Here is a 17,394-nt window from a genome sequence, read left to right as displayed (position 1 = left end):
AAAGGCCTGGGACCCAACTCCACCCTGCTTGTGGCAGTACCACATGGTGGTAGTGGTGTGTGTGAGAAGTGGCGCCAACCTCCCTCCACTCAATGGACCACAGGCAGGTCTTAACAGCCAGGCAAATAGCCTCCAGCTCCAAGAGACTGATATGGAGGTGGCCCTCCACCGGAGACCTCTAATCTCCATCTCATATGACCGCCCCAGCGCAGCACTGACAGGTCACCGCCACCATCAGCTCAGGGTTGGGAAGGGAGAGGGGGCTGATGCTGGACCAATTGCATTTCAGCAGCCACCATTGCAAATTTTGGGCCGTCCCCCTCTGAGACCAAGATGGTATCCTTTATGCGGAGCCCATCATCAACCACCACCTGCTTTGGCACTGGATTAGTGCCAGAACCAAGAAGAAAACTGAGCCTCTGCCAGTAGTTATGACATGGTAGAGGCACAGGGTTAGAGTCGGGGTGCATGACAACTGGTTGCGCTTCTGTAATTTTGCAATAGACATAAGTCTAGATCTGGCTAGATCATCCTGCAGTGCTGGTGTCCTGAACCAGCTTGGTTCAGGGAACAGAGTGGCAACTGTATGGGAGTCAGTACAGCCCGGTAATGGGTCTCATGAGGACCGACAGTGCCAGGAAGAACTCGCCGTTGGTAATCTGTCTGGAGGCCACTGCAGTTCTCTGGGGACCCAAGACACGCCAGAGGAAGCTTGAAGAACAGTGAAAATGTGCAGCACAACCTCTTTGAAGGCCTCAATTTGCCACTGGGCTGACGAAAGCCCAGGAAATTCAGAGTGTGTCGAGAACTGAAAGGAGTGCAACTTGCATTGTTATTCTATTGCACCTTCTTTTTGGAGTCAGACTAGTGGATGGGTTGAGTCTGCTTTGCGGTCTTATGCTTGCATTTGGACTTGGATTTCGACTTCCAGGGAGACTCAGCGCAAAGCTGTATGGTCAGAGAAAGGGGCCCAAGAGTTGGAGCGGGACATACATGAAGAATGCGACTTCACATGTTCAGCAATGTACAATTTTGCCTCCCAGTATTGGATAACCTTTAGGGGCAGGAGGGTGCACTTATCACAGGACTTGGAGTCGTGTCCTAAGCCCACACACCAAAGATGCACCTCATGTGGGTCCATGGCTGACATCTGATCCTGCAGTCAGGGCATGGCTTGAAGCCCGCCATTTATGAGGGGACAGCGTTCCCTAGCACACTGTGAAATGTTTTGGAAGCCATTAGAAAACCAACAATCGGGAGCAGAGTGCTGGATGCTCGCCCGAAGACACAGAAAGGAACAGACGTCAGCGGGCAGGGTTGATGCTCATATGCAACTCGCCTCTGTCACTTCCGGGTAAGGGTGGAGCCAATGAGGAGCTACACAGTGCCATTGTGCCAAACACCGCTATGAAAAAAAATCTCTGGATTTAGTCTCATACCGGAGATTATTCTAATTAGAGGAATCTGCAATTCGAAGTATCCATCAGAACTCAAACAGTAAATGTCGAACGCTAAGGTCAGTCTTTGAAGGATTGCAAGATGTCCACTGAGGGAGGCTTGAGCTGCTTAATATAAATCTCATCATATATTAGTACACAGACTATGAGAACCATTTTGGGATTGTACGGTGATGTGGATAAGGTTATTCTATCCGCGTGGCATGTTCCAAATAAATACAAAATGTTAACAGCCACTTCTCTGGTGTTTGGGAGCTTCTTACGTAAAGTGTTTTCAGATCAATTCCATGGACTGGATCCAGGCTGCCCATTTTCTCTGTAAGTGGTTCCATGATGGGATACCTTCATCCGCTAGAGCAGTTGTTTGAAATATGTGTCTATGGATAGAGGGAACGCTGGGATGCAAGATTCAGCAATTATCATAGCTACCTCTGTCCTTTGACGAACCACACTCCCTTTTATGTTGCTCTTAAAGCTCAGCTGAAAACCAAACCAATATTGTTGGGGGATCTTATTCAATAAAAGTTAGTACTGTAGACCCATAGAATCTGGTCCTTGGAGTCACCTGGGAGAAGAGCTGAATTCAGATGGCAGGGTAAACAGTGCCTTCAAGGGAATTCGTTTAAGTAAAGTTTCTTAATTAACAATGTGATTTCTGGAGAATCAATTAATTATTCTCATTGGAACCCAATTCAACTGAATACAAATAAAATTAAACAAACATGACTACATATATGACAAACATAGGCAAACGCAAGGTGTATAGAAAATAGGATTTTATCAGACAATTAAAACTGATTCATATGGTATACAGAAAAAACATAGGACTGAAGGTTGACACTAAATATATGTACAAACAACTCAACAGAACCTATTGACGCCTATCCCAAAAGTATATTGAAAAAACAAACAGGATGAAGCGGAGGTCGACGTTTCGGTCTCTTACAAACTACTTGACGAGACCATCTTCAGGACTGGTGATATTTTCAATCTGTATATTACAAAATGTAATCTGAAACAGAAATGTTTTCAATTACAAAACTTAACTAATAACCTTAGCATATACACCTACATTTGTCACAACATAAAAACATTACAAAAGACTTTACATAGAACATCTTGACGACATAACAGATTAGATATTTAAAGAAAATAATCCAATACATTTTCTTTTGAGTTGTATTCTTAATACCAGTCTCCATTTATATAACAGATAGACATAGGTCAACTCTAGCAAGTATTTTTGACTCACGACATTGGTTCTACTGCATGTGAATAATTAATGCTCAAGAGAATTATTATACAACACTGTTAGTTTATTGATATCTATACAGACAGTGGCCTAGATGATGTTTCATAAGGTCCCTACCAGAGGTCAAGTCACTTGGAATTAGAGTAACCTCAACTGAGGTAAATCTTATATAAGGACGAGCAACTTACAGCGAGTCTTATGTATGTAGCAATTGAATTGCACCGACAGAAACACGTCACACTTATTCAGTGCAGAGTATGGTACTTCAAGGCGATTAATGGTCTCCGCAAATCTAAGGGGATATAAGACACCCTATTATTCTAGCACTCTTATGTCACTATATGGACATTAAACCTAAATGTGTTACCTCGACTGTGGTGACTCTTATACAAAAATAATAACTTACAGCGAATCTTGCGGCTATAGCAAAACAATTGGACCAATAGACACACGTCGCGTTATTCAGTGAAGAGCATTGGTGCTTCAAACCGATTAAAAAGCTCAGCCAATCTAAGGGAATATAAAACGCCCTATTATTCTCACATTCGGATGACGTTGTAAGGACCTGTTTGTGAAATAAACCTGAATCGGTTACCTTAAATTACGATGAACTGCATAAAAGCAGGGTGCCGCTTTTGCTTGCAGCGTAAGTCTGGCAGCTGTCCGACTGAAAACAATCTGTATAATGATACAGAAGTGTGTACATTATAATATGCACTGTTCGAGTTTAGCCACAGTATATTAGGGGATTGTTTTGGCCGCTTACCAAACTGGGAGAACTGTCAGTTCGGCACATGCAACCTTGCTTCAAACTTCCAGGGGCTTCGGTCAATGCTAGAGGAAATAATTTAGTGTTAGGGTTCGTCCTTCAGCTATTAAGCGTCATGGGTCTAAGGCCGAGCTCTCACTTAAAAGCATAACTTACCGAAATCGCGATGAAGACGGGCCAAAGTACTTGAGCATTAATTATTCACATGCAGTAGAACCAATGTCGTGAGTCAAAAATACTTGCTAGAGTTGACCTATGTCTATCTGTTATATAAATGGAGACTGGTATTAAGAATACAACTCAAAAGAAAATGTATTGGATTATTTTCTTTAAATATCTAATCTGTTATGTCGTCAAGATGTTCTATGTAAAGTCTTTTGTAATGTTTTTATGTTGTGACAAATGTAGGTGTATATGCTAAGGTTATTAGTTAAGTTTTGTAATTGAAAACATTTCTGTTTCAGATTACATTTTGTAATATACAGATTGAAAATATCACCAGTCCTGAAGATGGTCTCGTCAAGTAGTTTGTAAGAGACCGAAACGTCGACCTCCGCTTCATCCTGTTTGTTTTTTCAATATACTTTTGGGATAGGCGTCAATAGGTTCTGTTGAGTTGTTTGTACATATATTTAGTGTCAACCTTCAGTCCTATGTTTTTTCTGTATACCATATGAATCAGTTTTAATTGTCTGATAAAATCCTATTTTCTATACACCTTGCGTTTGCCTATGTTTGTCATATATGTAGTCATGTTTGTTTAATTTTATTTGTATTCAGTTGAATTGGGTTCCAATGAGAATAATTAATTGATTCTCCAGAAATCACATTGTTAATTAAGAAACTTTACTTAAACGAATTCCCTTGAAGGCACTGTTTACCCTTTCATTTAATAACCCAAGCCCTCAAGGGTAATCTGGGTCGCTCACTTTTTTGTACCAGAATTCAGATGGCAGCACTCTTCAGAAACGTTCTATGGAAGGTAGAATCCTATTAAAAGGACTTCAGCTCTAACAAAGTTTGAGTTGCCGCATCCAGTATCTTCATCTAACATTTTCTGAAGGCATTTGATAATAGTGCACCATAGAAGCTAAAGTGGCGTAAGAGTATGTCATGCATCGTTCTGCAGTTCTCCGGCAGCAGAGATAGCCTAAACCGTGGAGTTTCAGACATCCACCCTCAAAGTGTGGTGCTGTAACCAGGGACATTTACAAACTCCCTGTGCTATCATGAAAACCCTCACTTGAGCATCCCTTGCTCCAAAGAATTATTTCTCCTGCAAAACTGGAGCTCACTCAGACTTCTCTCTGGACTGTACATAAGATTATTAGAGGATCTTCATTCCCGCCCCCGTCGGGCACACTTGCAGGATAAGTGGCAAAACTCGGAAAATTGGACGGCTTGAGATCCTAGAGACACACGACGGGTATCTTCAAAAAGCGAGACTGAAGCCTAACTATTTCAATTTGTTACATGACTGGCACTTATCACCTCAGACTATGAGCAGCCCGCCTTACTTACACATCAGTCTGTTTGAGGTGCGGTTACCAAACTGCTCCATCCTGTGCGCCCCTCCAGCCATAATGTTGACTGATTATCAGCACTATGAACACATGTAATAACAAACTTACTTCTGTCTGCCGGATTCATTTTTCTTCACTATACCATGGAGGTGCCCGACCTCAACGCCACATGAAGAGGTGGGTGGACACCGTACTGGCTGCAACATACATTCTCAGACAGAATCAACGGTCTCCCCTTCTTATGCAGATTGGATGCCTGACATGTCTGTGGCAGCACCCCACGAACAAATCATTCACCGGATGCTGGACCAAACCCCTGTTTATGAGTGTATTTGGTTCACCATTCTTCCAGTGACGCCCCCCCACCCCTCACCAAACTTACTCTGAGCTGTGACTATCTGTACTTGAACCTCTACCCTTTTGTCATTTTAAAACTTTTGCTGAGAGATAATAAGTCTGCTAGGCACAAGTGCAATGTCTCTACATCTGATTTTTCATACTTCAGTAAGGATGCCTGGTCACAGTCTCTTGGTTTACCTTGCAGACTGTGTTTGAATTAGGACTGTATTCCATATTATTACTTGTTTGTATGTGCCACTTAACTTTGAATGAACTATTTCTAAGTCTTGTATGATGTTATAAAATTACCTAGAAATAAATATTACAAAAAACAAAGAATGTCTTCATGCAGAAAAATGAACTGCACTGAAAAAGAATTAATGGGAGCGTATATTGCTTTCCTGATGGTGGAACCCACAGAGGACAGCAATGGTTTCTACTGTGTGGAAACCACCATCAGTTAGAAGTCCGCTTTTCAGTTTGAGTAAATTAGGTAGGCCTTAAAACCCCAGGTGCACTTTGAAAAGACTGGCCATCAGCAGGCACAACTTAGCCTTGCTCGGAAAATCAGCACTAATGATTTTCCGCCATTGTTATTGTGAGAATCTAAAGAGACTGGAAAGTACCAACCTCTACACAGTACATTTGATCCTCAGGCACCACCCTCAATAGGTACCTTAACAAAGACGCTAAGACTTATTGCAGCTCTTGCTAGATGCTTGCAACACCAGTAAGGCGTACAATCAATGCACTCATTTCTTTGCATTTTGTGTTTCAAAGAAGATCTCTGGCTATTATGGGTTCTGTACGAAATAGTGACTCAGGGCTGGAGTCGTTTGTGTTCTGTGGTTTGAGTGGAGGTCTATCGGAGCGGAGCATGAAAGTATTACCCCAAAAGGAGTCAGTATAGTCTCAAAGAATGAGGAGGTAGTGCTGTCGACAAAGATTCTTTGTCTGTTCTGAGGAGTTAAAGCTATAAAGGTGGGAGGAAAGAAGCACATTTTTAGGTGTTGCCTACCAGACAGTGCTAGCTGTCCAGTTGCAAAAGACCTATTGTAAAGTTAGTGGGATTACAGCCCACCTATTCCTTACCAGCAAATTACATTGTTATTTATTTGCTTGCTTCTCTACTTATTCTTGTGGTTGTCACTTCAATGGAGCATAGCTTCTTTATGATCCTTTCTACTGGCTGACTGTATCCTTCCCAACTCACATTTAGGGAACTACTTTTTTTTAGCACTCCATGAGAGTGCATGTGCTCTCTAGCCCTCTCTCCCTTGTCTGTTGCACCCCTTCAAATAACTCCCTGTCCTTCGCATTGTATTGCTCCCCACACCTACCACCTAGTCTGTAAAAGCAATAGGAATATCTTTGCTGGGTTCCTGGGGTTGGGCTGAGGAGCAGTCTTCAAGGGTAATTTTTGTTTATTCTCCTGCATTCCATACATTGCATTCCAGCATAAGCTTAGGCACACAAAGGCTTTTTATTGAGCTTAGGAAAGTGCAGTCTACAGCACTCACTCAGCTTGTTTCTAAATTATTTAGCATGACACTTTTCGTAAAGGCCCATAAATCTGCTCCCTTGTCTACTCCAGAGGAGTAAATGGATGAATGCCGTGGAAAGTAAATTAGGCCTTGGCAAACATTTCCCTTTACATTCGGACACTTTAATATTCCTTTTAAATTGCGTTCAGTTTCCTGCTTGAAAAGTATTTGAAAAAGAAAACTTGCCATTTACATATTTGAAAATACTGAATTCAATGTACGGTTCTGAAATGCCATATGATAGGCTAGCTTTTTCTCTGGTATTTTGAAAGGTTTTGTTTCCTTTTCCACAAACATTTATACTTTACAATCATTGGCAAAGCACACCACTTCGCTTAGAAAGATGAGACCTATTGCCTTTGCTCATTTCATTTCAGTTGCCTGAAGAGCCTTCAGAGATTTAACCACTCGGATAGCTCTTGCTTGAGGCACTAACCAGGTCCTTTCAGCTTTTGTAGAACTTAAAGAAAGATAACTGAGGGGACAAGGTAGATTGTAAACAGCCACTAAGCATAAGTAGGAGGGAAGAATACCAGAAAGTCTAGGTAGCAGTGGGAAACAACTATCAAGAAGTTCCTCAAGTGGGTAGGGAAACTCACAGTGTGAGTGACTTGCAAGTTTAGTCGCTGCCTTAGTTCAGACTTTCATGTCTCCTAGCCAGGAAATCCATTTTTATGACCAACAAAAATCCAAATCTCATTTACATACAAAGCAGTTTCTACAATTTGTATTTTTACACTGACAAAGCACAATTTGGCTCAAAAGTTTACAATTTGTTAACGTTTGGTGTGTACCTCGTGGGCTGCAAAGAAAGGTGATTTTTCGAGAGTGCCACGAACCTCCTCCAGCCGGTCCAGATAAGACACCTGAAAGATTTCAGACAAGAGGAAAAAATACATCTTTAGACACAGAAGGGACCCACACTAAATACTTCCATTTAAAATGATCAGAACAATGATCAGGGTAGGAACCCCCTAATTCACATCTTAACTAGAGACATGTTGCAATAAAGCTTACCAAGACCACACAAAGCCCAATTGCTTCATATTTGTCTTGCAAGATAAGGGGGAACAAAAGCTGTTAAAGCATAAATCATACTGTGGCTGAGAGAGTGCAGCACCCAAACTATGGGTGTAATTCTGGTGTACGTTGTTTACAACTGCATTTATGCTTTGGGATGCACAGTGTGCTGCTACTGAGATATACAGTACTTGAGATGTTAAACACGTAAATATATCTTCATAATGCACCAATATATATTTTAGCATGTCTAATTCATTCTGAGATGTTCTTGGCAACAATTCAGCTATTGGTGAGAAAAATGTGTTAAATTCACATGTTGAAATGTATTTTCTAAGATCTACAAGCTTCAATGTATTCACTTTAAGTTATTAGTTCTTTTAATTTTGTTTATGTGGTTGAAGGTCTGTTGTGCCTGTGGCAAAGGTAAAATTTGGGAGTTAGGAGTCACGAAAGAGTCGGAAAGACATTGTTATACATGCCCCAAAATAAAGAAATGGAATTGATCAAACAGAACTCTTTAAAACTGAAATTCGAACAATATTGAAACCATTTACAGCTTCAATTTATAATTTAGGAAACAATCCTAATATGGCCTGCACCGGGGGAAAATATGTTACTCCGATTAGAATATTGAAGACGGAAACTGAACTTACTTAACAGGCAGTGGGATATTTATTTTTGCATTTTAGACGTACAGCTTCCAGTATAGAGTATTCGATGGTATTATTAGTGTCTGAGAAGCTGCTTACTTGTATTCATAAATATAGACTGGTGAACTGGTGTTAATATGAATGTCTATTCAATTTAATATCAACTATTGGTGCTTGTTTGCACCTGTATTATAGTTTTGTTAATATTTAATTCAAGCAGTATAGCTTTATTGAAGTTCTTCAAGCACTCCATACACATTTTTATGTATTCCTTGCATTAAGTACACATGGGCTTTGGCTGCAGAGGATGGCACAAGCTCAAGATTTACAGAACTCAAATAAACCTGTTTTACATGAGCTAAATGCAGGCATAGCCCTTCCCCCTCAGCTAAGTTCTTCCTATGTGAAAAGGATTGAGGTCTATTTATCTTGAGACTGGCAGCGAAAGTGAGGCATCACCTCTCCCACAAGTGTCACCCACCGCACCACATACATGTTAAAGAGTAAAGTGCTAGCTTGAGTTGTGGAAGGGACTGCTATAGAAAATGGATATAAGTGGATGGATCATAATGACATATGGACATACAAGAAGCAAAGAGAGAATGCAAAAATACAAAGCAACAAGAAACTCGTCAAATGGGTACACACTCAAAAAGTATTTCTTCATAAAGGTTTAGAACCTTAAGATCAGAAAATACAGATTGTAATAGAACATTTTTAGCCAATATTGTGGTGCACAAGGCCTTGGAATCGAAAGATTTCTTCCTGGGACTGCAGACGGACTAAGGAGCCAAACCGCTTACCCTGAAACAATATCTGGGCTGATAGTCTAAACATTTCGAGGTGGCTGATGGACTAGCGTGGAGGTGTTTAGAGTCTGTTTCAAGCTCGCCTTTAGAAACCTCTTCATGTCCAACAGCAGCCAGACACATACCATACAACATTGCTTCAAAAATGTCCCTTCATTTGGGTGGATTTATCCGCAATAAGCAGGGAGGCATTTAGGAGTCAAACTGCTGTGGGCATCCAATGAAGCATTCACTCTTCCAGCTGTTGACTCATGTGTCCAGCAGTGCAGGAAAGGGATAGAGAATGGACAGTGTACTATGACCCCTCCTCTGGTGAAGGGAGGCTCAGAGGTGGATTTTTGGGCAGTGTACCTTCCTTCCAGATTGTGCCTTCACTCTAGAGGCCATGTGCCAGCAGTTGTACTTCTGCTTCCACCCAATGGGATGTAAAGTGAACTTGCCGCAAACATGGCTGTGTGAAATGCAGTGGAAGGTACAAGACGTTCGAGAGACTGGCTGCAAGCATGGGAACCAGGACAATCCGCAAGAACCGCAAAGATTCAATCCACAAGCGCGTCACGATCCGATGCAGAGTGACACAAAACTGGGCAGGTCATTCATTATGAAGTCACCATTACCCTGTTGGAATGTTAGGACTCTAGCGATGCCTACAAATCATGATTCTTTGAGAGGCTCGGGCTTCCATGCCTCCATACTTATGGGCTTCCCTCCAAGCTCTGTTCACATATACTGGTGCACTGCAACACTGACGTCTCTAACAGCATCACCAGGGAGGTGGTGAGCCTATTTAAAGTCCATGGTAAAGAGATGTGCATGTTTTTACCCATTGCCAAGTTTTTTGAGATATCAAACCAGATTCGAATAATGCCCAACTAGACCAAGTTGGAGAGTGCCGTCATAACACCACCTTAAAATAGGGGTGCTAGTGATGCAGTTGAAAGGTTTACAAAGCGCGTCAAAGTACAATTGGATGATGCCAGCTCTGATTGTATTCAGCGATCAGTCCTGAATCGCACATTTGCTTTGGAATCAATCTTTTCCGGAGGTCCTTGAGCTTTCTCTGCCGGTTCAAACACCAAGACTAAATTGGTCTGCTCACTTCCAAATCCATTATTCTTGTACCACCGGCCGCAATGGCATTGTGCAATTTGTTTGCCCCTTCTCATATGAAGGACCGGCTGCAATTGCATTTCATGAGATATCTCCTATCTACTCTCTAACCTACTGCATTTGTGGCGTCTTATGAAGCATCTTGTCTCAATTTTGCTTACGATGTCCTTGTTTATCCTTGAAGCCAAAAAGAGCTGCAAATGGCTTTTCCCTTCTGTCCCATTTTCCTTTCAATTCTCACCCATGCTGTTAGACTCCCCTGTGAGTAGATCAGTCGCACTTGATTGGAACCACTTGTTAAAATACCCACTGAAGACCAAAAGACCTCACTCATGTAGTGGACAGCAGTGCACCCTTCTCCACATAATGAATACACAACTACTTCTACACAAGAGATGCACTTGATATCTGTCCTGTGTTCTTGCCTCTTCCTGTGAAATACAGGCTTCAAAGAGATCACTTTAATCCTATTTTGTCTACTGACTAAATATTCGATTATGAACCGTACTGCTCAACTTTCCCCATATACATTGTTGAATTTGGCCAATTGGCATGAATGAGGCCTAACACGTCCACAACTGTTTTATCCCATAGAAAGCAGTGAACCATATGTTCGGTGACCAATACCTTTAGCAAATAATGTCCACGTAGCATAAGTCATCAACTTATATGTTTCACTTGTAATGTACCCATTTTTTCTTTGCCAAATTTCTATTGGAGTGTGCCTTATAATTTGGCCTTTATTACTTTGGGTTTTGTCTGAGTCTGGATACATTTCAGTTTTGTTATGTCAGAGGCTGTTAAATGGTGTATTTAAATTAGACATGAACTGGTAGAGATGCAGAAGTATCACCCATGAGATTTGGGTGGGGCTAGAGACATGGTATAAGGTAGAGCAAAACTAAAAACAAAAAACAAACCTGGATCCCTCTTCTAAAACAAAACTATCTTCTCACATAATAGAGTCTTTTCAAAGCTGCACTTTTGGCAGGTGTTGAGTGCACCTACAGGTTAGAAGCTACCCGCCCGTGTTGTCAATCTGAATGACAGTTCTGTGTCCTCTAGGGATGGGGGTTCACCTGACCCACAAGCCAACACTTGCAAAGTCACCTCACACGTCTCCTCATAAGGAAGCAGAGACTGAACCAGATGCGCAACCCGAACGCACCTCAATGGGAAAATATCGACCACCGATGTTAGTGTTATTTAAAATCTAGTACATTAGAGTTTAGGGTTGCATCCCGCCCCTACACGGGTCGCAAAACAGCACCTTTTTTTGTGCATTATTTTTGTATTTCTTCGTTTTACTTATGTAAAAGTCCTCTTCATAACTCTAAGTGGCCACTGGGTTTACAGTGCTAATGACTGGGCCATGCTGTGCATGAGTTTCTAGCCTCTCAACCCACCTTCTTGTAAGTTTGCCCAGTGGTCGAAGTGGGCGAGATCGGAGGGGCACGATGTGCCCATACTTTAATTGGAGGAAAATAGTTGTCCTTTAGTTTGTAAAAAGACAAACATCCCGGGACGGTTAATTCCTTCAGCTGGAATGCTTCCGCAGAAGTGTAAGGCGAGGAATCTCCCATGCTGGGAAACTGAGGGAGGGGCAGAGAGGTAAAGTGGTAAACAAGCCTTCTTGCCAGGGTGCCTGCTTCCCTGAAAGAAATGTAAATGCGCGCAACTGGTCAATATGCAAATGTAATGGGTGCTTGGAAGTCAGTATTGGCTTTCATTGATGGAATCACTTGAAGCTTCCTGACGACAAAAATGTTTTTTTCTTGAGTTGTATTGCAAGGGAGTTCCCAACTGAGCTGTGAAGTGTGTGCTTTTAAAGGGCAGTTATAAAATGTGCACTACAAATAGTCTGGTTATTACTCAAATTAATTTTTTCGGTTTACTTTATGTTAAATCTTTTTGCGCATTTTGTAGCTCTCCATCTTATGCTATCCATAGTGTTTTCTGCCACAGACTGGGACCTCGTAGCACTAAACATACACGAGTCACTATTCCCCAAGGCACCAACCAGGATGCAATTCTGTGGCTCTCTGGTTACACACACATACCTCTGGGGCACTATAGCTAATAGAGGTTTCATAGTGCACTATAGTAAATTTCCCACTGGTTAACTTAATTTGTATTTATTTTTCATTTAAACTGTGCGTTATTTTATGTTTAGTTACTGAAGGTGAAAGACCGAAAAAAGTTTTAAAATATCTTGGTTTTCTAGACATGCCTTTGACCGCGCCCCCAGCTTACTCACCCCGCCCTAGGGCACGCAGCATAACAGTTCCCTTACTTTTTTTTATGCACTTCGTTTGCTGGCATTGGCTGATTGATTCCACTACCTCTGTAGAGCTCTCTGCTTCCCAGTGAAAAGTACTAATACTGGTTGCTAAAGGACACCAGTGATTAATTAAGCACCCCTTTTTATTCCAGTAGGCTACATCTCTGCCTGAGATACTAGCTTTATCCAGAGGTAGGTAATTCTCAGTGGCCTGTGTTCAGATTCCTGAACCAGTGCCAAATGTTGGCTTAATCTTATTACAAGGAAGCGCTGCTGCCAGCACGGAGTGGATGGCAGGGCCGCCACTTGACGTCGGGTCCGGAACAACACTAGACCAATATTAGCTCAACAATTACACCACACCAGGGACCCTGACATTGGCTCGCGGCCTCCAGGTGTTTCATCAGCTGGATCCCCAAGGAACCCCGGTGAGCACCTGGCAGCCCATCAGAGGTGGTTCCCTCACCACACAAGCTCTGACTCACCAGGATATTCCGGTTCCCTCTAATGAATTCCCTGAAGGCCACGATGACTTGTTCCTTTGTTTTGGTCTTCTTGAAGTCCCTGTTGACTGTGCCGTCTTCCTTCTACGAGAGAGAGAGTGAGAAAAGGCAGAAGTCAATTAACTGCTGCTGAGAGCACAAACAACCCCATTACACACAAAATGGCGGATAGGACATCGTCCTGTCCCTAAAACAAAAGGCTTCAAAGAACACAATTATCCGGGTTTTTTTTGTGTGGTTTTTTTGGGATGTCACATACTGCCTAAAGGAATGCCTCCTAGTCTGGGGCTCAGCCACGGAAACTCGCAGGAAAGAAAATCGAAATACCTGTGGGGCGAACACTAGCTCATGCATTACAGAAGACCAAATATCCAGCCTTCCAACGGCCACAGCAGCGCTTGGATGCCTGGCTTCACCTTGGGGGTGCCCAGGAGTGGACATTTCACAAGGAAAAGCCAGGAAGCGATCCACAGCGGTATGAGTGCAGCACCGGGACGCCCCGTCGCGTGGGCAGCCGTGCGCTTTACAAATACAACACATTTACATTTAGCTAGTTTATCAGCATGTTCAGCAACATTTCTAAAATAAATACATATATATATATATATATATATATATATATATATATATATATATATATATATATATATATATATACATATACGTATAAAATCACCAAGAAACACAAAAATTAAGGTGAAGTTATGGTTAGGTCTGCTTATAAACCTAATGTATGTATAAAAAAAAAAATCTCACATTCACTGAAAAAAAGCAGTTAAAGCGCAGTTATGGATACAAAATAAAAAAATTAAGCCACTAAAATTTGCCAGTTACAGTTCAGTAAACTATCCATAACATGACCCAGTCACCAACTGCTTATAACCTCAAAAATTACATCACTCGTGACAAGTTAAATGAAGTCACAGGTGACATCACTGATTTCACATGGCCCATGGTGTTAGGGTGTGCTCACCCAGTCCCCTTATGTACAAAAAAACATTTCCAGGACTGGGGACAGAAAATCATTTCTTTCAATGTTGTGGCAGCCAACCCGCTTTTGGATCCATCATGGACTTTGCCAATAGTTTTTTTTTTTTTTAATCTTGGGATTCAAAAATATATATGAATCTTCAATAGTCCGCATAACTTTTTAGGTTTAACCTAGTCATGCCTAACGCGGGCCGCTCTTGAAACACTGAACCCTCAAAACCTACTGAACAAATTTACACCAAACCAACAAAAACACAATCCTTTATTAAAGTTCTAATTTACCAGCTGAGGAGGTACAGATGAAAAGATGTTGCAGAGACGAGAAATTTGAGGATGATCTAAGGACATGGCGGGAACTCTGTCACGGCCTACTGGTCGAGGAGCCACAGACGAGCCCACGAAGTGCATCTGAGGGGAGTGCTTACGTGAGTCCTGAATGGGACGAGGATTAGAGCGGGAGGGACTCACATTAGATTGCTATGAAGGGTCCAATGGTTGGGATTGTAATCTTCCCAACCATTGGACCATATGTATGTCTATTTGCCATTCTTCAATGCTAACTTCGAAGTGCACACCAGTATTAAGTTTTATTCAAAATGAATAAATAAAGTGAATAAATAAAAAAAAGTTCCAATTGATCTGTGCAGCCATTTTATCTGTTTCATACACACACAATCCTGCTTCCGCAGAAACTTCCACAGAAGAAGGCACGTACTTGCGGCTGTATGGATACGGCATTTTTTATTTTCTCAGGTCGCCCTCGTCCCCGAGACCAGAGCGACGTGTTTCGGCTTCGCAGAAGTCTTTATCAATCTCAAACATATATATAGAAATGTATACATATCTATGTCACACATATACACACATGTACGTGTCATGGCAGTGAACAAAGTTGTGCCAATAACATGTTATTTGAAGCAACTGTACCTATAAACATGTATGTTATTACTACAGTGCAAGGTCAAATTTGAGTGTATTACCACAGTACTGCAACATTGAAATGAGAATCACTTTTTTGCCTCACAGATTGCATGTAACAATTATTCTACACATGGAAACAATCGACTAATAGTGACAATATCTCGTGAGTGATTTTACCTTGCTACACAAATGTAACCCCTTGCATCCTGGTTTGGGTCAAATACATTATTTAAAGCAAATATATATGAAAAATACATTTGCAAAAACCATACATACAGATGTGCAGAGTATATGCTATTTATTACCATTTTTGTTAGAGCAGAGGGTCATCTTCTCCTGTTATGTTATTGGTGTTTTATAGTGCTAGTCCCCTGTGAGGGTATCCAGGAGCTAAGTAGCCAGTGCGTAAGGCCAGCCCTGGAGGGCCTACTCCAAGAGCCAGGTCTTCGGCTTCTGGTGTAAGTCGAGAAAAGTGGAGGCTCTGATGTGTTGAGGGAGGCTGTAGGAGGCTTTAAGAGCCAAGTGTCCGAAGGCGCAACTCCCCGCTCTGCTTTTGTGTATGAGAGGTGTGTGTGCGCTAGTGAGAGACTGCAGAGCAGATGTGTCTGGAAGATTGGTGAAGATGAAGGAGTCTTTAAGGTAGGCAGGGCCTGTGTTGTGGAGCGCTTTGTAGATGTGTCGTTTGAAATGTATGTTGTGGATCGGGACCCGTGGAGCTCCCTAAGGTGTGGTGTGATGTGCGTTAGGTGTGGGTGGTGGACGAGAAGTCTGGCTGCTGTGTTTTGACCAGTCTGCAGTCTTTTAGTTAGCTGGTTGGTTATCCCTGCTTACAGGGTGTTCTCATAGTCTAGTCTGCAGTTGAGGAGGGTTTGGGTGAGTATGTTCCCGGTGTGGTCAGCTAGCCACATGAAGGTTTTCTCGAGCATCCTTAGGGTCTTGAAGATAGACCAAGCTACTGTGTTGACTTTGGCGGCAATGTGCAGTTTGCTCTCAATGATGATTCCGAGGTTTCTTGCTTGTGAGCAAGGTGTTGGTCCAAGATCTGTGGGCCACCAAGTGAAGTCCCACGGTGAGGGGTTCTTCCCCGAGACCACTCCTTCGGTCTTATCAGAGTTCTGTTGGAGGCAGTTGGATTTCATCTAGGTGGCCACTTCGGTCATGCATGTAATGAACTTGTGATTTATGGCCCCCTCCCCACACTCAATAGGAAACAATTACAATGGAAACCATTTTATTGCTTAGTCCTCAGGTCGTCATCCATTTTCTTTACTTTGTTATTCCCCTTCCAAGCACATCAGTTATTCCATGTTTCACAACTTTTTAAACCAATGCACCTTTTCATCGGAGACCTTGATCTCACAGTATCTTCTCTCTCATTTAATGCCCTTTTAACCTATTTCATTTGTTTCAAAATTATGTGCCAATATACTAATCGTTATAAGTTCTTATGGGCAGTACCCCATGCATTTGTACACTCGGAAAACCGAACGGCGATTCCTCACAGAATTATGATCAACCAGCACACTTTAAGCTCTTCTCAATTCAATGTGCAGAACATTTTATATAAGGCCATTCACTGTATTTTTGATTTAAAGTGTGTAATGCATATTTGTTGACACTTATAAGAAATTGCTCAGTAGAATTAATTAACATGAAATACATACGCAAATAAATATCCATTTAGATTTGCGGTCCCGAGCACATGATAATCCGCAGTGCAGGTCATTTATATGTAGTCATTGATTTTGCACCCAATTCACAGTGTGCAATGTGCATACGTGAACAGGTATAGTCCCAATAGATCCGCTGATGCTACTTTTTTACCTTCATGAAAGGTGCAAATGCATATACACCCCTATTCACAGTACTTCCAATCCAAAATGCACAATATGTATTCACGTGGACGGGTAGATCCCAATAGTTCAGCTGATGCGACATTCCCTTAGTTCAAAGCACAAATGCATGTTTATCTATCTCTAGTCACAGTACTTTCGATCTACAGTGCATAATGGATATATGTAACGACCCTGTCTTAATGTCTATTAACAATTCTTCAGGTCTAAAGTGCAAAATGCATACATGTATACAGACATGTATCAAGGATCATTGAGGGATGTTCATCCAAAGGGCAGTTATGCATCCACTACAGTACTCTGGTAAAGTGCATGATGTATCTATGAGAGTAACCTATTCCACTGTGTATACACTGTACCCCTAGATATA

The 17,394-nt window shown here is 41.8% G+C and overlaps 1 protein-coding gene across 3 annotated transcripts in view; it reads right to left on the bottom strand.

The window, feature by feature from the left end:
* The window catches only part of LOC144763879 (inositol-trisphosphate 3-kinase B-like), a 292,849-nt gene that overhangs the window by 28,139 nt on the left and 247,316 nt on the right, over positions 1-17,394 (bottom strand). For all 3 annotated transcript variants that reach the window (XM_078649872.1, XM_078649875.1, XM_078649873.1), the window contains exons 6-7: positions 13,243-13,344; positions 7,679-7,750 (exon numbers count right to left, since the gene is read on the bottom strand). In XM_078649872.1, coding sequence (XP_078505998.1) covers positions 7,679-7,750; positions 13,243-13,344 — 174 coding nt within the window. The remainder of the gene's footprint in view (positions 1-7,678; positions 7,751-13,242; positions 13,345-17,394) is intronic.

Source organism: Lissotriton helveticus, chromosome 6 (assembly GCF_964261635.1).
Source record: "Lissotriton helveticus chromosome 6, aLisHel1.1, whole genome shotgun sequence".
Taxonomy (NCBI): domain Eukaryota; kingdom Metazoa; phylum Chordata; class Amphibia; order Caudata; family Salamandridae; genus Lissotriton; species Lissotriton helveticus.
This window is presented reverse-complemented; position numbering and strand designations above follow the sequence as displayed.